The sequence below is a fragment of the Hakea prostrata genome, chromosome 3 (assembly GCF_041222555.1).
Source record: "Hakea prostrata isolate BN-2017 chromosome 3, UWA_Hpros_2, whole genome shotgun sequence".
Lineage (NCBI taxonomy): Eukaryota > Viridiplantae > Streptophyta > Magnoliopsida > Proteales > Proteaceae > Hakea > Hakea prostrata.
Window position 1 is genome coordinate 71,414,899 of NC_142602.1, and position 21,255 is coordinate 71,436,153.

Sequence of the window (21,255 nt, forward strand, 5' to 3'; positions counted from 1 at the left end):
ACTGAAAAAGCAAAAAAAAAAACTACAAGATTATTTTGAACATTTTAAATTTGAATTTAAACTTTAAATCTCAAATGTTTATTTGGTATAAACTCAAAGGAGAAGAGGATAATCTACCCATAAAAAATAAAAATAAATAAAAGGATAATTTCTTGTCCATCAATCCCAAGTAGAAACAGAAAGACAAGAAAAACTCCCATTAAAAAAAAAAAAAGTCTCAATTTCAGGGCTGTCTCAATGTGTCATAAAAAATCTATTTATGAGCATTTAAGGATTTGATTCCTTTGTTGACAAATGAAGGCGTTTTAAGAATTAGTGCCATTTGTCAACCCAACACTTCTGATAACTTGGCTGATAGGCTATGAAAATCCATTTAAAAATAATCACTTCATCCGAATCTTGCTCTGCATTTACGTCTTAGAAATGTTTTTTTTTTTCTTTTCCGAACTAAGTTTGCTGTGATTTTCACCAAACAAAAGAACTGAGGCTATTTGGGCTACCATAGGGTGTTAATACGGTATCAAAACTATTTAATTATATTGAATTGTACCGTCTAAAGCTGCACTGTTTCAAATCTGGTACGATATTTATCAAAATTGTTTTCTGGAATTTGGTATGGTACGATTTCGGTTTCGAACTCTATACCGTCATTATATACCGATATTGTACCAAATACCTTTTTGTACCGTATTGAAAGTTATTTCTGTAATTTTATTTTAAACCCTTATAACACTAAATCCCAAGATTCTGTATTCTGTGCTGCAGATAGATGTCCGTCTAACTTGTTGTTGTCAGACAGATTTTTGCCTACTCTTTGTGACCAGACAGACGTCCGTCTGCAGCACAGAATACATAATCTGTATTACAGATGGCATTTCTCTCAACACATATGAAATTGTTTTCCAAGGCCCAGTTACTGTGATAAACCATCTACTAAACAAGCATTTCTTTGTTTAAGTACGTTCATGAAATCAATACTTTGGTTTATTGTGGCAATATTACAAATTAGAATATTATAAAAATATGTGTTTTATACCGAAATCATACTGTACCATATATCAAACCGTGCTATTTTTCTTGTACCGATTTTACACCGAAAGCATACCGAACCATTTTTAAAATACCGTTTTCATACCGTACCGTATAAATTCAGTACATTTCAATATGACAGTGTGAAATGTGGTACCTTACCGTAGCGTACCGTATTGACACAACTTAACTTACCCGCACTTAGTCTTTTTTTCCTTTTCTTTTCTTTTGGTAATGGCTTACACGTATCTTGACTACCTCCTCTAGGTAGGGTTGTCAATGAAACCCTGTTTGTCTAAACCGGCCCAAACCCTCTCTAAGTTGAACCCTATTTTTTTCAAACCGAAGGGTAGACTTGGGTTACGAATTAATCAACCTTGACAGGGTTGAGTTAGATTACGGTTTAGTCCTTAGGCCAATCCAATCATGTGTTAGTTTAACATAATTAAAATTATGTTTAAATTAATTTAAACGATCTAAGTATCTCTCTAATCATAAATATCTAAATATATTCCCATAAATTCTATATACCCACGTCAACAATATCATATGTTCATCTTTCTTTCTTTTTCAGTCTCCTACTTAGAGGCATGATTATAGCCTTTGAAATATTCTCCTTTCTAAAATTTTCTGAAATGAAGTTGGTCATGAATTTTTTCTGCAAGTTTTATATAATTAAGTATTATTTTGTCTTGAAATTTTTTTTCTTTTCCAGTATAAGTACAGGTGGTTTCTGATTTAAATTAACCATGCCTTTGTTTGTAAGTAATGGATTCATTTACAATGTGCAATGGCTTAATCATATTCAAATTCATTGTTTATAAAAAATAAATGAGTTTTAGTGTGTTGATTATTAAATTAATATTTCAAATAAAAACTAACATAATTTGGGGTCAAGGTTAGGGTAAATCAAGGCCAACCTGATCATCCCGGCCCTATCAAGATTAATCATGGCAGACTGCATTTAAAGAAACTTTGACAAGGTCTAGTTAGGGTTGGGAATTTTCAAACCTTGACAGGGTTGAGTAAGGTTTGGGTTTCAATTTCAATCTCCAAAGTAGGGTTAGGGCTCAACGTTAGCTCGACTCAACTTGAAACGTACCTCTTGGGGTAATTGTTACATATAATTTAAATATAAGGCAGGACTTCACCCTGGCCCTAAAGGGATTTGACTCTTGACCTCATACTTGGAGGCATTAGTCTTTCACTGAGCAACCCCTCGAGGATCATATCTTGGGAATTTTTACTAAAAAACTGTGCAAATATCTTGACCTCAAGTTATATCTATCATCCACCAACCATTACGTGTCATTGTATCCCATTACCTTTCTTAACTAGACCAGTAAATGGATAGTCGAAATCCGCCTCCGAATTTGGATTCAAATTCGTTTAAAGGTGTCTATATCCAAAAACAAAATTCAAAAAATACCCGTATCCATCTGCTAAGCAACTGGATTCGGATTTGGATAATATCCGAATAGAGTAAAGTATTTTTCTGAAAAGGGATGATAATCGGATTTCAAAATCGGCAATCGGTAACCGGATAATCAGATAATCAAAATTATCCGGTTAGAATAAAGTATTAAACACTTCTCTTTAAAACAGGGCTAATAATCGGATTCAAAAAATTGACAATCACTAATCAATAATTGGAAATCAAAAATCAATATAAAAAATATTTGACAATCACCAATCAATAATCAGATATTTTATCAAATTGGATGCTTTCTTTAAATTTTGGCTTGATTCGGATTTTGATTCAGATAACGATTTTGCTAATCGGATTCGGATACTGATGTATCTAAGCCAAATCCGATCCGTTCACAAATCTATTCTTAACTAAGCAATTAACAAAAAATGAAATGCAATAATCATCTTCAACAAAATATTCTTTAAACCAATGCATGAATGCCATGTGTAAGACTTGGTGGACCCCTTCATGGCCTCTAGATTCCATTGGAATGGTATAGAGTAGAAGATAGAAGATAAAAAAGAAAAATTCCATTAAAATGGATGATCACTACTTTGAAGTGGTTTCAAGTTTCAACTTACACAAATAAGCATAAGATAAGGGCATATTAAGCTTTGCCCATTACTTTCCATCACTTTATTGATATATATTGAAAAGGGAGAAGTGGGTTTATTATAAACAGAGATTTACTTGTGTGAACAAATATTTGTTTTATAGAAGGAAAGAGAGAAAAAAACAATGTGCGCTTTCCACCTGTCCATTTAAGAGGAGAAAAGGGTATCCAATGACTTCAGTTCTCAAATCTCAAGTCAATACCATCTGTTGTTATTCATATCGTGAGAAATTGAGTGTAGCTTTAAGTGGCAATAAATCTTGGGAAAGATTCTAATTAAAAGATCAGATTTATTTACTTTTCCTTCTTTGGTTTATTAGGCTATAGGGTGGGGGTTTGATATTTCACCCAAAAAAAAGGGGTGGAGGTGATTTCTATCTTTTTATTAAAGAATTTTGATTTTATTTGCATTTTTATTACACTTTTAATCCATATTGAAGTTAACATTAAGAATAGGGATAATTACTATTGACCCCCTGTACTTTGATTTTATTACTACTGTATCCCCTATACTTTTTAAAATTACTAATCTAACCTTCAACTTTGTCTACAATTACTATTGCCTCCCCGTTAGTTCCTTAGTTTCGATGATTGGCATCTTATATTTTCTCATAACCCCAAAATCCCTTTACTTATCTTTCTTTTTACCCTTTGTCGTTCGTGTCCCTATTATTGTGGATAAAAATTAACTATAATCCGTTTTATTAAACCATGGATGATTGATACTCATAGAAACCAAGAGGAGGAAATCTTCCTCATTGGTTGATTTCATCTAAATATTTTCATAAATGGTTTGTGGGTGGGACCAAATCGGTTTGGTTTCCCTTTCTTAATTCAAAATAAATGAGTTTAGGATAAAATTGACTTTAATTTTGTTTTTATATGGGGTGCTCGTCTTTTGATTTTTTTTTAATGAAGGGCAATTAGACATTATATATTTCACTTCGGCTACTTAACCCGTTTGGAAGGGGGCCTTTTCATGCGGGTTTTATTAGTAATATCGCTGAGGCCATGTTTCCCTTAAGAATACCAACTTTAAATGTAAATTCTAAATGCCAAAAAAGTTTAATGGCATGATTAATTTTTCTAGGTTTCAGAAAGTGAAAAATCTTTGAACATTTTAAAAGCAAAATTCAAATAAATATGTCTATAACAACGAGTCAATATTTGTCTTAATTACATGAATTCTTGTTTGGGATGAAGCCAGGATTTAACATTGAGGGCCAAAAAATGAAACCACATTGAGAGACGGTCAAGCATTAGTATTTCATACATAGGCAGAAGCCAAAGGGGTGTCTCGAAAGAAATTTCAAGATCGATGGCACAGGGGGTCAAGTACTAGTATTTCACACAAGTAAAGAGGATTAGAGGGATTTATCGAGGTGAATTTTAAAAAATCTTGGGGGGGGGGGATGGCCCCACTTGGTCATGGGGTATCTTCGTCTCTAATTTTTGCTTTGCAATCAGCTTCGTTTGAAACTTTAAGGTCATATTAGGTACAAGACTTAAGTAATTAAATTTGTCAAATAGCCTAAAAGCTAATTATTGACAATGATCTTTTTAACCATTGTCTTTACTGTTGAAAAGTTACTACAATAGGAAGGGTCATACGCTAGTATTTAACACAAGGAAATAGGCTAGAGGGGTCTCTCTTAGGGCTGCAACAGGGCATGGCTTTTGCAATCCCAAGCACAGCCCTATATGTTCTAATCTAAGCTCATTCATGCCCTAACCCTAGTTCAGGGCCAAGGATTATTGTCCCTCGCCCTAAGCCCTACAGGGCCAAGCCAAGCCCATTCCCACCCTGATTGGCCCTAATTGAGCCGGGTAATGATGGGTTGGCCCTGATTGGCCCTATCCCTGGCTCTGACCCTGTTGCCCTAGCCCTGATTGACCTTGTCCCTAGCCTTAATTGGTCCTATCCTTGGACCTAAAATATCAAATGTAAATTCATAAAAAAAATATATAAAATAAAATACATAAAAGTATCACAAGTAAACTAAAAATAAAATTTATAGAAATGGAAGATGATTCAAGCTCCTACAAAATGATAAAATAGTCAATAAGTTGATAGTGTTGCTTTAAACATAAAGAAATTCACACTCCATAATTCTATATTGAGCTTGAAAGTCTCTCATTGCTTTAGTGATGGAAATTGAAAACATATTCCATTACTTTGGTGATGGAAATTGAAAACCTCTCCCATTAATACCTTTATTCAACAAAAAAAATCCATATTCAAAACCTTGTTAACGAGTAAATCAACAATAATTTAGTATTAGCATTTTTTTTGTAGTTAAAGAAAATGATATTTTAGTTACAAACACAACGATCATTCCATAATAAATTTCTCCAAAATATCACATTGGAGGCAAAAGAAAGATGTCAACATTCAAGATGAGAAGTAATATATTAATTCTCTATATACTACTTATTATTATTTATAATATATTATCTCCCCTTAGTCCAAAAAAAAAAGTCAATGTTTTTTGAAACTAAAAATGACTTAATTCAAAAAATAAAATTACTTTAAAAATAATATAAAAAGTGAACTCATAGTCTAATATGATCAAAATGACTGAAGGTCAAAATCGAGACTTATAGTTATATCAATGTTAATATGATGATTAGGGTAAAAATCTAGTACATGATTAGGGTCAAATTAACATTAAGACTAGAACCAAAATTAAGGTCGAGATCAATGCCAAAATCAGATGGATGGTTACTACATTGGAATTGAAAATATAATTTATTTTTATTAAATTATAAAAAACATGATAATGTCTTCTATAATTTGACACGTATCAAGTATTCATCCATGTGGATTATAATTAATTCCTCTCCATATGGGTGGAGGGTCCAAACTCAAATCAAGGCTAGAATCAAGGTCAAAATCATGGGCTTAGATAAAGGCCAATATTAGGGCCAAGATCAGGACCAAAATCAGAGCCAGAATCAGGGCCAAGATCAAGGCCAAAATTAGGGCCAAGATTAGGGCTAATATCAGGGCCAAAATTAAGGCCAGAATTAGGGCTAGAATCAGGGCTAGAATTAAGGCTAAGATCAAAAAAAATATCAAGGCCAGAATCAGGGCCAAAATCAAGGTCAAAATCAGGGACGGGCTAGGCGGGCCAAAGAGTAATTCAAAGCCCGCCCTTGGCCCTAGTTCAGAGCCAAAATATTTTAGCCTTAACCCGCCCTTAGAGCCAAAATCTTTAACCCAAGCCCTATTCAGGATCAGGGCTGGCTTAGTGAGGGTCAAGGCTGACAGGGCCAAACTTGCACCCCTAATCTCTCTAGGAAAATCTGAAAAAATCGAGAGAGGGGGGGTCAAGTATTGGTATTTTACATTTGAAAAAAGATGGCCAACCAGGTGTCTATAAAGTAATTTCAAAATTTCTCTATGAAAGCTCTGTGTCTACTTTCTCGTAACTTATCATTTAACGGAGTTACTCCCAGACCATCTCTAATATGATTGTATGACCATTCATTATCTTATTTTTCTTAGTTTTATAATTCATCCATTTTAGCATCCCCATTTTTGCTTCACCGAATTTATCCATATGATGCTTCTTAACATCCATCACTCTATACATGCATCATAGTTCGTACAACAAACCCATATAATTTTCTTTAGAATTTTAAAGGAATACTGCAATCACACAAGACCCTAAGCACACATCTTCACTTCACCTTCATATGTTATTCTTTGGGAAACATCATCATCTATTTCACCTTTTTTTATTTACGATTAAGTCAAGGAGCCTAAAATAATCACTTTATCATGTCTTTCTCATCAAGTGTCACCACCTCATCATCCATCCAATCACAATCAAAGTAACACGCTAGATATTTCGTCTTCTTTCTAATTTGTTTAAAACCTTTTGATTCAATAGTTGTTCTCCATGATTCTAACTTGGTATTAATCATTGTTTATGTCTTATCTATCAAAACAATATCATCAAATAAAAGCATACACTAATGAACATCATCTTGAATGTCTTTGGTTAAATCAACCATTATAAATACAAATAAATACAGGCTTAAAGCTGATCATTGTTGTGGCCCAACTGTAGTCAATAATTTACCACCTTGGCTCCCCCATTGTTCTTACATTTGTTATTGAACCATCATACTTATCTTTATTTATGTCCACAAGAACAATCATTTTTGTAATCAAGACTCATTATTGTAGTCAGCATTACACAATTATATTGTAATTTAGAAGAAAACAAAAACACATGATGCATTTGGCTACTTGAAAACTTATACTCTAATCAAGGATTCAAAGTTGGGGGGAGGAATAATGATTACATAATTTATGTTATTAATATATAAAAATAGCACTCTTTAATTCAAAATTTTTATTAGATCCCTAGAAAAACAATAACAAGTAAAAAGCCATAAAACACCTCTCTAGTGTCACTTTCATAGTGGAACTTGATGATCTTTGAGGTCGCAAAAATCCTCAATCATTGATTATATACTAATTTTCTTTATAATTCCCTTTCAATATATAAAATCATAGAATCTATGAGAAAATCATCTTCCATCATGTTTCGCAGTTCAATTTTAATAATCTTCATGACAAAAAATGTTCGTTCTAAAGTTGCAATAGAAATGGAAAGAGTAATCAAAAGTGTAATTAATCAATAAATAAGTGGATAGGTGTCAAATCTTGTGGTCTCACCAACCACCGACACATACTACTAATGATTGACATATTCTGATAATCTAAACATTTATTATATCAACCTCATAGTGTTCATAGTGTTGCGCTTATGCTTGCAAGCTCTCTCTCTCTCTCTCTCTCTCTCTCTCTCTCTCTCTCTCATGCTCTGTAAAATCTTGGGGATAATATTTAGCTACAAGCTTGCAAATGTCATCAATTTGAAAATTCTCACAACCACTTCTAGAATCCAAACAAGAACTAAGAGTAAACAACTTCATAGCATGTTCATTGAATCTACTATCTAGCTCATTCAACTGGCTATCAAATATAGCATAAAAAGTATTTGCTCAATAGTGTTGTTCAACTGTAAAATCATCTTGTTGATAGCAAGCTCGAGCCGAGCTTTCCTTCCAACAAACTGAACACTCATGTTAAGGACATCAATGTTCCGTTTTTGACAAAAAAAAAAACAGTCACCTTAGCCAAAAGCCCCTCCCATCTAACATCTTTCATTTCTTAGATAAATTTTTTTTGTAGAAGGTACAAAATAAATAGCATTTAAAATGTCTTCATACTTCCATTGCAAAGCTTGACAAAGCTCATCAGTGGTATCCATAATTTCTTTCAATAAATGCAGAATCAAAACAAAATCAAAGAAGGCCAATGTATCATAGGCCGATTCTGCATTAATTCTTTGTGATGAAGTAGTCCCCTTATCAATCATATTGATCAAAACCTCACATATAGCACCATATATATATTTATTAAACTTGAAATAGATCTCAAGTGACAACTCCAACGAGTATCTCTAGCCATTGTATAGTTCCAATCTGATTAAATCCGCTTCCAGTCTCAAGTTCATCAATGGAGATCAAGTAAGCAATTTAAGAAGCATGAACAACTTTTAACTCGTCATTTCATTTACTAGACGCACTAACAAGTTTAATAATATACACAAATTTGGAGAAGAACTTCTCACTAGGTCAACACTTCTAGATGTTACAACTAATGCTAATTGCAAACGATGAACAAAACAGTGGATATAATAGGCATATGGACAATCAATAACTACTAAGACTTGTAACCCATTCCACTCACCTTGCATATTATTTGGTCCATCGTATCCTGAACCTTGAATGTTGTGAATGTTAAGCCCATGATGAGAAAGAGTAGAAAAAATATCAATCTTTAAAGTCAAGGCCTTTGCATCTAAAACATAAACAATATCAAAAAAGCGCTCTTGTACACATCATTTTTTATCAACAAACTTTAAAATAATAACCATCTGCTCTCTTTTAGATTCATCATGAGATTCATCAACTATAAGGTAGAATTTTGCAGCCTTTCCTCTCAAAAAAAAAAAAAATAAAAAAAAGCCCCCTTTTCCACATCATTTTTTTCTACTAACTCTTTGCAAATATCTCTCTCTTCTTTTAGATTCATCTGGTAGGGATTTTGCTTATAATATGTGAAATCTCCTTTTGTATCTGAGGTGATATATATTATGCATTTTGAGGAGCGTTTCCAACACATCTGCTTCAACTTTATCATTGTAAAAATTTATCAATTTTAAAAATTCAATAAAATTACTTCTATTGGTTGAATATTTGCTTTCGTCATAACCTCTAAAAGCACAACCTTGAGAGTCAAGTAATCTAATCACATCAATTGAGGCTTTAAAACGTAACCGATTGTTTTCAATTTCTTAAAATGTATGTTTTTCAAGCATTAGATCAATGCGTTGATGTTGCTTCATCAAGTTTGCACAATCATTTTTACCAACTTATTGACATTAGTTGATTTTCTTTCCCATATGATTTATTAAAGCATAATCTCTTCCACCCACTTTCTTTCAATTTATAAAAACATTAAGATTGAATGACCTCTGTCACAAATTTGCTCCAAACTTATTAAAGAGAAAGCATGACAAACAAAATACTGCATCTTTTGAAGGAAAATAATCTAACCAAGAAGGATGAACCTTGAACGACAATGACTAAAAACGTCAAGGATGACTTGATGGTCCATATTTCGGATATTCTTGAAGAAAAGGCTGATACAATACAACTTTAATGTAACAACGTCTAATTTCATCACGTTGATCAACCGGATAATCCCAAAAAAATTTCCTCAACCCAGGATCACACTCAAAATAATTATTTTGCTCACTTTCAGATATTGGAGTTGGTTTATGGTGTTTTTCACTAGTTGATGTCTCATGAATAGAGGTAAGGAGTGTTGCATCAACTATGTCATTCTCAACATTCTTTCTCTTTAAATAAATGCTCAATGGTAAACTTTTTTCCCATAGTTAAGCAAATTCTTTTACTTTTGAGGACCGCACCACTCAACTTCTAAAAAACAGCAATAGCAGTTTGTTCTTCCAAAGTTCCACCTATATCCATTCGATTTGATTGATTGTTAAATTTGAAAACTCGAATAAACGTTAAACTAAACAACTCAACTTTGTATTCCAATTACCACAAAATTTGTTTAACTGTTAGCTAATATATTATTCAAAATAGAACTCAACTAAATAGGATAAGAGTTAGATTCTATCAAATTATTTTAATTACTTCAATAATTTTTTTTTAGTAGAATAATTAGTTCAATACTATACAAATTTAGAAATATACAATGTTAGAAAAAATCATTAATTCAATAATTAAATTGAAAAAAACTTTCAATTAGGTCATTTGTTTTCTAAAAAGAATAACAAAAAAAATAAAGAAAGAGAAAAAAACAACAACAAAGAAGGGAAAAAAAAACAAATAAACAATAGATAACTAGAAAGAAAAAAATGAAAAAATACTAACGAAAAATCAATACAAAGAAAGGGGGGACATTAACTAGGTAAAAAAATAATTAAAAAAAAAAAAGAAAGAAAGAAAGAAAAAGAATAGAAAACAAAACTCATAAAAACAAACAATACAACAACAAAATCAGGAATAAACAAACAAATTAAGAAAGAAAGAAAAACAAAATAAAATAAAAATTCAATTATGCTTTCGTAGTTTTCTTAAAAGAATATTAGAAAAATCATGAATTAGAGAGAGAGGTAAATACCGATAATTGTGGAGAAGATTTAAATTTCAAATCTATGGAATCATAATTCATAAAATTAACTATTTGTTTACCTTGAATCTATAGATGAAATCTGGGGATTTATCCTAAAAAACTGTTTAGTTGACGTGATTTATATGAAAGCACAAATGTTTAGTGCTTTTATAGTATGGGGTGAAATTCATATATTTTACCCCTATACCTATAAATCTACAAATTCACATTTTTAGTGTAAAAAGATGAATCTCTAGATTTCATGAATCCATGGATTTTCACAATAAAACGGATATAAATCTCACATTCATGAATCCAAATATTTGAAATCACTGGATTCTTGTAACCAAACAGGCCTTTAGGAAAACTCCAATGTCTGCTAGCCATTTTGTGAGACAATGTGAGGAAAAAAGAGAGAGAAAATAGGGAATAAAATAAGAGATTCAGGAGATAATAAATAGAAATGAAAATATGAGAGAATAAAATAGGGAGAAATTCATGGATTGTGAGTTACATTTTAATTAGGATTTAACTTTTTGTTCCTTGAAACTAGAGGTTTAATAGTTACCATTAGATAATGATTAAAAATGATATCTATACCCATCATCTTTACCTTAAATTTTATTTTTAATATTAGGGTGGAGGGCAAATAATGGTATTAATTCACATGTGAAGTGAGACAAATAAGGAGAAACTAAGGGAAATATTCAAAAAAAAATTCAAATGGGGGGGGGGGGGCAATGTGGCTTCGCTACTGACTCTAATATAAGGGCAATGAGCAATCACTTCTAAGAATCCAAATAGATTTTTGTCTATTTGAAAGTTACTCTAACATGAGGACAAGAAGCAATCACTTCTAAGAATCCAAATAGATCTCGGCTGCTTGAAACTTCCATTCTTATGTTAGGGCAACTAGCAATCACTTCTAAAAATCCAGATGGATGTTAGCCGTTTGAAACCTCCACTATAGCATAAGGATAATGAGCAATCACTTCTAAGAATCCAAATAGATTTTTGAGTTTACTTATGACCGTCACTCCAAACGAAAGATAAGTTCGAATTAAATTCAATTTTGTAATTACTATAAAATGTCTGCACGTAATTGTCATGCCAAGTGTACGAGTCCAAATTCAGTTCAGTTTCATGACTACTAAAAATTATCTAGATAGTCGTTACCCCAAGCACATGAATAAGCCCGAATTAAATTCAACTTCGTAAATGCTAAAAATTTCCAACACTTAGCCGTCATGCTAAACATACAATATGACTGAATTAAATCGAATATCCCAAATCTAGGTGTGATCATCACGCAAAGTAAACAATAACAACTCCAAATTAAATTCAACTTCACAAATGCTAAAACAATGTGGACATGTAGTCGTCATGCCAAGCATACGACATGATTGAATTAAATCCAATAACCCAAAAAATTTAGGCCTAATCATCATGCAAAATAAACAATAACTCTTAATTAAATTCAACTTCGTAAATGCTAAAAAAAAATGTCAATACATAGTTGTCATCCCAAGCATGCGATATGATTGAATTAAACCCAATATCCGAAAAATCTAGGCATGATCATCATGCAAAGTAAACAATAACTCCTAAGTAAATTCGACACGTAGTCATCATGCTAAACATATGACATGACTAAATTAGATCAAATATCCAAAAAAAAATCTAGTTGCAATAATCCCGAAAGTGAAAAAATAACTCCGAATTAAATTCAACTTCGTAAATGCTAAAGAAATGTTGACGCGTAGTCGTCATGCTGAGCATACAATATGACTGAATTAAATCCAATATCCCATAAAATCTATGCACGATCATCACACAAGGTAAACAATAAATGACAATTAAATTCAACTTCGTAAATGCTAAAAAAATATAGAGATGCCAAGCATACGGCATGACTAAATTAAATCCAATATCCCAGAAAATCTAGGTGTATCGTCACACAAAGTAAACAATAACTCGAATTAAATTCAACTTCGTAAATGCTAAAAAATGGTCGACACGTAGTTGTCATGCCAAACATACGACATGATTGAATTAAATCCAATATCCCAAAATAATCTAGGTGTGATCCTCACACAAAGTTAAATATAGAATTAAATTCGACTTTGTAAGCAGTAAATGTTAAACTTGAATTAAATCCAATACCTACAATTTATACATATGCTCGATAAAATCAACTGTAAATGGTAAACGATTGGTCACGTCATGCCAAGCATACAATACGACTGAATTAAATCCAATATTCCAAAAAGCCTAGGCACGATCCTCATGCAAAGTAATCAACAAATTCGAATTACTAGTTGCTATAAAATGTCGAAACATGATCGTCATGCCAAGCCTAAATTCAAGTCACAACATGCTAAAAATATATAGAGAATAAGAAAATTTTTATTTTTTATTTTTTGTAAAGAGACAATAAATTTTGTTGTGTGGATTACTCAAAATAATCTTGCTAAGCACCACCATTCCAAATTTCTCATTCATTTAAGTGGAATTTTTTTTTTCCAATTTTAGTTGTTCTTTCAGAATGATGATGATGAGAGGAGATGAGAGGAGATGAGAGGAGATGAGATGAGATATTTTGGAGATGATATGAAATGAAAATATCGCGAGAAATTGAGAGAAGTAGAGAAGGTGTTCCAAAACCCAACCCTACCTTTCCCCTCTTCTTCTACAGGTACAAATACACCCCTTCCCCCTTTCCCTCCCTCTGCGTTCGTTTCAATTATTCAATATCGAACCAACGAACCATTTCTCTCTCTCTCTCTCTCTCTCCTCTGCATTTCTTCCTTCTCTCTCTTACTCTGTTCCTCCTCCTCCTCCTCAACTTGGTTCTTCTTCTTCTTCTCTCTCTGTCTCTCTCTCTGCAAGTTCAACTGTAACTCTCTCCTTCTACTTTGGGTCTTACATGAGTGCTGTGTAAGCTAAAGCGGGAAATGGGGAAGTACATGAGGAAATCGAAAAACGCAGGGGAGGTAGCAGTCATGGAAATAGCTCAATCGAGTCTAGGGGTTCGGACCAGAGCCAAAACCCTAGCCTTGCAGAGGCTTCAGAAATCGATGACAGCATCTACAGTTGACTCCGGGGCTTCTTATTTACAGCTTCGAAGTCGAAGTGTTGAGAAGCCTTCCCTGCTTGTGGCCACTAACCATGAAACGAAGAAACAACAAAACCCATCACAACCCAGAGATAAAGTCAAGGAAATTGCCAAATCAAGCCCTAGCCCTAACCCTAACTCTTCTACGAGTTCTAGGTTGGCTGTGGATTCTGGAAACTCTTGCTCTGTTGCTTCTGTGAGTTGTTCGAAAAATGAAGTAGAAGTGGAGTTCTCGACCCAGGAGAAAAACCCAGTTGCAGTCGACGAGGTCTCTCAGGGTAACAACAACAATAACAACGATGGCGGTATAGAGGCTTCATTTGGAGAGAATGTTTTGGACAACGAAGAAAGAGATAGGTGAGTGTTTCTCCATTTCTGTGTTAATAATCTCTGTAACTTTTTATCTCTTTTTTGTTTTCATTTTCTGTGAAGATTTTCATGATATGCTTCTGTCTGAAGCTATCTCAGGCTGTTGTGAATAGTGCCATTTGTAAATTCTTAGGGTTTAAGAAGAGTCGGTTGTGCGAACCTCTTTATTTTGGCATGGGCCCTTCTTTAAAATATATATTCTCGCACATCTGTGATTGCAGGACCCTAATAATGAGGCTGGCTTATTGTCTCTTGGTTTTTATCTTCTTTCTTTCTTTTCTAATTGGAATATTTTGTGTGTTGTTTCTTTCTTCTCTGTGTGACTTCGTCTGTTCTTCCTGTCTTCATTCTAGTTAGTGGTGTTCTAAAGAGTGCTAAATCTGTTATGCGTAATAGGTGTTCAATCATAAAAAGGGGATTTCTTTTTGCTGTTTTTTACCCAAAAGAAACTTGGCTAAGTTGGCTGAGAGATCTTCCCCTTCACCTTTCGTTCCTTTTATGTGGAGAATTTTATTTTATTTTTCCTTTTTTCTTTTTTTGGTTCCTATTGTGATTTTCCAGGGTTTCACACTGAAGATAACTGTTCTGTATAACAGTTCTACATGAAAATTTTCTTTGTTTTGGTTAAACTATTGCTCCTCGGTGTTGGCATGCATGCAGAAAATATTTGCTTAAAAGAAACAATAAGAAATTTCTTTATGAAACCTTTCCATGGTTGTGTGATGAAATCTGGGCTTGAACTGATCATTGAAAACCCCTGTTTGTTCTAGTTCTAGTTCTACTTTTGCGGTTGAAGTACTCCATATGCTTCTTGGATCTGCTCAAGTATTATTGTTATTGTTACTTCTTAATAAGTTTTAGTCTCGTGGGTTTGTTTATTTAGTGTTTGTGTTAATCGGGCAGAGCTAACACATTCAGTATATCTGTTTCTTTTTTCTTGTGATCGTCTTTTTATTCATCTTTGCTTGGATATTCAGGAGCACTAGGGAGACTACACCCTGCAGTTTGATAAGGGATCCAGACACCATAGCAACTCCCGGTTCTACTACTAGGCGTACTAACTCTACTGCAACAAATCGAAGAGTACGGAATGCAACAGGGAGAATCATCCCAACAGCACATGAGATTGAGGAGTTTTTTGGTGTTGTAGAACAACAACAACAGAGACAGTTCATGGAGAAGTAACCACATAAAAGCCTTCAGCTCATGCTCTTCATTTATGGTTTTGATTAATCTTAATCTATCCACTCACACCTAATTTTGTAATTTGGGTGGATTTTCTGTTTGTGCAGATACAATTTTGATCCAATGAATGACAAGCCTCTTCCTGGCCAATATGAATGGGTGAAAGTGGAACCATGAATGGGGTTGGCTTCTTTGCATGCAAACCCACTTGACCTTGGATCTCCTGAGAAGGGTTTGGGAGTATGCAGATGATGAAGTTGGGTGGTGGTATGTATGGATGGTGGTCATTGCTTACTTTATCTTGTAAAAAGAGTAAGATCCCTTGGGAGATTTGTGTAGTGTAATGGTCTGTAACATAACAGAGCTGATGAGTTACTCAACTAGTAGTATAAAATCCAAAGCCCTTCTGTCTTAAACAGATCACCAGTAAGGGGTAAAGTTAAAAGAACATAGGAACATAGTTTTGAGTTGAGAGTTTCAACTTTCAATTAGGTAGTCTCAGTCCAGTGTAAGGAGTAAAAAGAAATTACCAGTCCCTTTTTGTTAGCTTTTCCCTGCCTTAATTTTTCCCTTTTTGTCTATACTGATGGGTACTGGTAAGAACTTGATGAAGACTTATTTGAAATAAACTTGTTTAACTCATTTACCCTTTTGTCTTTACCTTATCACTCTTATCTGTTTTCTCTTGTTTATGTTCTCTTCAATTATTGCTCATTTGTTACATCATCAAACCTACACTTTCCATCATTTTAAAGATAGTGATTGATGATGTCCAAAGTTTTGTAATTCCTTGGAGGCTCAGCCGCTCAAGTGGGTCTCTCTATTATAACTTATATGCCCTTCTTGCAGTTTTTTAAGACTGGTGATGGTGTGAGATGCTACTCTTTCGATTTCTGGGTGGGCCGCGTGTATTTTTGACCTGATATATGTGAATCTTGTAGCTTGTGGTGGTGGGGTTTGCTTAGATCCTGGTTTTCTTGATTGGATCCTGACGAATCTTACAGGGTCGAGGTTCTTGGTTTTATAGTATGGTGTGTGGTGGACATTGCTTTCATTGATGAGTTACTGCGAATTATGACAACTGAGATAGATCCATTGCAGCTGAATAGCTTTCTTTAAACCATTTGAGCTTGATTCAGTGAACCTCACTAAACTTGGGCTGTTCGTTTCACTTCTGATAGGTTTATGGGTTTGGCACACTTGTCATTTTTTGGACTTATGTGCGTAGCTCTGTGGCGTGTAAATAGTGTCTGGCAGAGGATTGTGTTCCCTTGAACAGGGGCAGGGCCCAGGAGCAGTTGATTCTTATTTGAATTAGATTGAAGTTATTCAATAGCAGTGCATGAAAATTCGAGTTTCTTCTTGGAGAAAGTAATGGGCTTAGGATTGATACTGATAAAACACCAGTAAAATCTGTGTTTCACGCAGGAGCCACCTTACAACCCTTCTACCACTGCTTTCATAACAAGATTATCTTTTTGTTATCACAATGCATTTGGTTTCAGTGCTGTACAATTAATGCGTAATACCTAAAAAAACTATCTTCCTTGGTTCACGCCGTCTGTCTTGAGCACCTGGAGCAAAGAGAGTTGGATAAGTAAACAAGCTCCATTCTTGACTAGGGATTTCCTCCAGAAGAGTTTTGGTCCTGCAGACAAGGTTGGTTTATTAGTAGCATTTAACCAGTATTGTATGGTGTGAAGCAACTTGAGTGGATCAACCCTTAGTGCCTTTTTAAACAATACAACACCATGGTTGCAAACTGGATTTAGTACCCAGTTCTGATCACTGGACATAAATTTGATCACAATACAATGCAGCTGCAGCCACTTAAGAAACCTTGTACAACACATATGGCTGGTTGTTGGGACTTTCCATTCCTGCAATCAGTTGAATGTTGGTTACGTTCAGATACAGGTAGATGGCAATTGTCTTAAGACTCAAGACAAGTCTTTTGACAAGTTGGTGTCCAAATTTGCACATTTTTCTGAAAGGTGTGAAAAGGATATGTCATTCGGTCATATCATGTCCTTTTTCTTTTAAGAAGATAGCGAAAGGGACTCCTTTGGGCTTTGTAGTGGGGAAGGTGGGGTTTTAAGATGGTCGTTATCAGATTAAGAGGGCGATGCCCACTAGAGTGGAATCCTTTGTTGGTATCTACAAGAGGAATAAACCTTTATACTTTATTGGTTTCTATAGTTCCTGCATTGGACGGTTTTCAATGAAACAATGGACCAATGTCTCGTAGTATGAGCTCAAGAGTTCTCGAGTTTTTCGGATTGAAAACAAATTTTATAGATTATATAAACTCACCTTTTGTGATACTACTCGATTCCTAGCAAGGTTGTTAGACGTGTTTGTGACATTACACAGGATACACAGTCCTCCCTTATGAAAAGAGAGATGTATCTAGCAATTCTTACAACACAATGTCACACAGCTACTCTGAAGAATTTTCAGAGATAACATAACCAAGAAAGGAGATTGGTTAGTGTTGCTGCACAATCATGTTCATCCCTTCAGCCGGATGAACCTGCAAGAATGAGCTCGACCGTGGAGGTCGAGTTGTCACTTCCGACGATCTAGTTAGGAATCCGGATGAGCCGATTGAGGAAGACAAGAAAGTAATGAACAATAATAATTCGAATAATGATGGTTCTATTCAGCATACCTTTCTCTTGTGTTCCCTTACCTTTTTATAGGTTTTCTACGTATGAGTTCGTCTCGAACTAAAACATTACTTGGACTGCAATACGAACTTTAGTGATTGAGTCCTACTCAAATATGAGTTATTGAGTCCCAGTCAAATACTTTGTCTTCGGTTATCAATCTACTAGGATTCACTTTGTTATCCTGCCTTTACGCTTGTATAACCAGCCTTGACTTGGTCTGTTCAACCTGGGTGTATCCGAACTGGTTCGACCTGGGTTTCTCCGAACTAGTTCGAGCCATTTTATTTATTCTATATCAGTTAGGTATCAGTTTAATGAGGTGGACCAGGTGACAGAGGGCCTCCATCAAAAGTTTCTGTGATTGATGGGGGATTAAAGGATTTTTCATCATTGGATGAGACCACCTGAGGGGTGCATTGTGATGAAATTGATGGCTCTGTGAAGGAGGGGGGGTTGGGCTATGGCGCTATCGGTAGGTTTCATGATGGTCGGGTGATCTTCATCGTCGTTGGGGGTTTGTTAGATTCTAATATTCTGACTTGCGAGATGAAAGGAATTAGATGTGGTCTTAAGGAAGCACTAGCGAAGGGGTATCACAATGTGGAGGTTAGGACTGATTCACTTAATGCAATTCAGGTTATTCACGAAGCTTAGGGTACTCCGTGGTTTGTGGCTTGACATCTTGGAGGATATTCTTGATTTGAAGATGAACTTTGCAAGCTGCACCATGTTCACAATATGAGAGAGACGAACAGATGTGCGGATTTTTTGGGGAGTTTGGTTCATGTGTCTCAAGAGTTTGCATCAAAATGTTGACTGCCTTCAAAGTTCAAACTACTCTTCAGTCCTTTTGGTTTTATCGTGCTTAGTTATCTATTTTTTGTAATATAATATATTAGAGCAAATTGCACTGGCACCCCAAAATGGAGGCTTTAAAACACTGACACCCCCACTTTATGTTTAAAAAACACAGACACCCCATTCATTAAACACACTAGTCCATTCTGTTAGTGAAACCATTAATTTACTGTTTATTATTTTTTAATTTCAAAAATACCCTTATCAAAATTGAAGGAGAAAAAAATAAGCCATTAGATGGTTGACACGTGTTCTATTCTCTCTCTGGTTCACTCTCTCCACCGTCTGCACCGCTCTTCCTCTCCTCTTTCTTGCTCCGGTCTATAATGGCACCTCCTTTGGTCACCATCATATTACCTCTGTAAGAATTTCTTTTCACTCTTTTTTCTTCCCTTTCTAACAATTTTTGCTTCATTTAGTTACCCCATTAGTTAATTCCTTCTGTCCCGATTTTCTTTTCCCTTTTCTTTTGGAGGGGTGCTAAAATGGGTTCCTTCTGCAACTCTCCACGAGACTCCTCAACTCCTCAACCCCTTAAAAACCCTCATGACACCACGCCAGAATTTATGTTGTTATATGCGGGATAATGGCGGCATTTGGTGGTTTGGCTATGACATTGGAATTGCAAGTATTACATACTCTGTTCATGAGATAAAAGAAGGAATTTTTTTAAAACTGATTTATGGGTTTCTTTTCAATAATATATGCCAAAAAACTGAAAGCACACGAAGACAATTACTGCAATCCATCCCAATTGATGGAGGATTTCTTTGGGCTGTGCAGCGGTGCCTGCGATTATGCTTGCGGTGGGATCCATGGTATCACTAAAACAGCAACCCGTTTTTTATTGGGCGCCAGAAGTTGGAACAAGGGAGTTCAACGCTAATGAAAATCAGAGGTTCTGCAAAGATCGATGTCGAATTCGATCAGATCGTTCATGCCTGTGAGGTGGCTTGGCAAGTGGAGAACCCATATGGTAAACTCATGAGATGTTCCCGCCGTCCTGCAATGGTGAATACCATTGCGTTTGCAAATCCAGACTCTTAATGGTATCTTGCTAACTTAATCTATACAGTTTGGCTGGACTAGCTTCTGTTCCTTTTTAGTATCAAGGTTTGTTTGAATTGAAACCTCAGTCGCTGATTAACTATGAAGTTGTTGAATATTTGATGTCCCATTGATTCTTCATCTGCACAGATGAAAACAAGGGTCATTAGTTGAGTCCCGTGGCTGTGATAAGGCCCTTTTGAGCTGGACTAAGCAACGGTAAGGAGGAGAGGAACAGCAGGGCAGACGGTGGAGACGGCGGAGAAATGGGAGCCGAAGGTGGAGAGAGTGAAGCAAACGAGAGAATAGAACACGTGTTAGTCATCTAATAACCTATTTTTTTCCTCTTCAATTTCGATAAGGGTATTTTTGGAATTAAAAAAGAATAAACAGTAAATTAATGGTTTCACTAACAGAATGGACTAGTGTGTTTAATGAATGGGGTGTCAGTGTTTTTTAAACATAAAACGGGGTGTCAGTGTTTTAAAGCCTTCATTTTGGGGTGCCAGTGCAATTTGCTCAATATATTATTCTCGCCTTTGTCTTTGAAAGAAAAAAAAGAAAAGAAAAGTTGTCTTGTGTCTTTAGGTTATCTTCGTCTTAAAACAAATTATCAAAATTAACTTCATAACCTTATTTTAATACAAGTATTTGAAAAGCAAAAACACGAACAGAATAGGTCTGCAACACGGCCGAGCTGGGCCGGGCTTTTACAATCTCAAGCTCAGCCCTATATATTATAATCTAAGCCCATTCCCGCCTTGATTGGCCCTGTCCCTAGCCTAATTGGCCCGATCCTTGGCCCTAGTCCTGATTAGCCATGTCCCTAACCTTAATTGGCCTATACTTGCCCTGGACCTAATTAGTCATATCCTTGTCTTTGTTCCTAATTCATTAAGATCAAGCATCAGGGACAAAATTAGGGCTAGGATTAGGGCCAAAATCAAGACAAGGGTAAGGGCGAAAAATCAGGGATGAGTCGGGATAGGTCTGGCGAGCCAAAGAGTACTCGCAGACCGCCCTTGACCCTAACCTTGCCCTCAAGGACAAAAGCTTGAGCCAAGCCCTATTCGGGCTCAGGGCGGGTCAAGGTTGTTAGGGCCAAACTTGCTCCCTTAGAACATAATAAGATTCTCTGTTTTGTGCGTATCTTTTTTTTCTTTTTTT

General features: G+C 35.1%; 1 protein-coding gene across 1 annotated transcript; it reads left to right on the forward strand.

Annotated features, from left to right (window-relative positions):
- The first annotated feature begins 13,773 nt into the window (after positions 1-13,773).
- Positions 13,774-17,321, forward strand: LOC149022957 (cyclin-dependent kinase inhibitor 4-like). Its single transcript, XM_089150849.1, has 3 exons — positions 13,774-14,314; positions 15,304-15,507; positions 15,619-17,321. Exons 1-3 carry the CDS (start codon positions 13,797-13,799, stop codon positions 15,686-15,688), a joined length of 792 nt encoding a protein of 263 aa, XP_089006975.1. The 5' UTR covers positions 13,774-13,796; the 3' UTR covers positions 15,689-17,321.
- Positions 17,322-21,255: the final 3,934 nt, after the last annotated feature.

Bases quoted from the DNA above. Each gene is read 5' to 3' on its own strand.
- LOC149022957 (XM_089150849.1), top strand. From the start codon at position 13,797: ATGGGGAAGTACATGAGGAAATCGAAAAACGCAGGGGAGGTAGCAGTC. The intron at 14,315-15,303 runs GTGAGTGTTTCT...TTGGATATTCAG, and splicing joins GACAACGAAGAAAGAGATAG to GAGCACTAGGGAGACTACAC. The intron at 15,508-15,618 runs GTAACCACATAA...CTGTTTGTGCAG, and splicing joins CAGAGACAGTTCATGGAGAA to ATACAATTTTGATCCAATGA.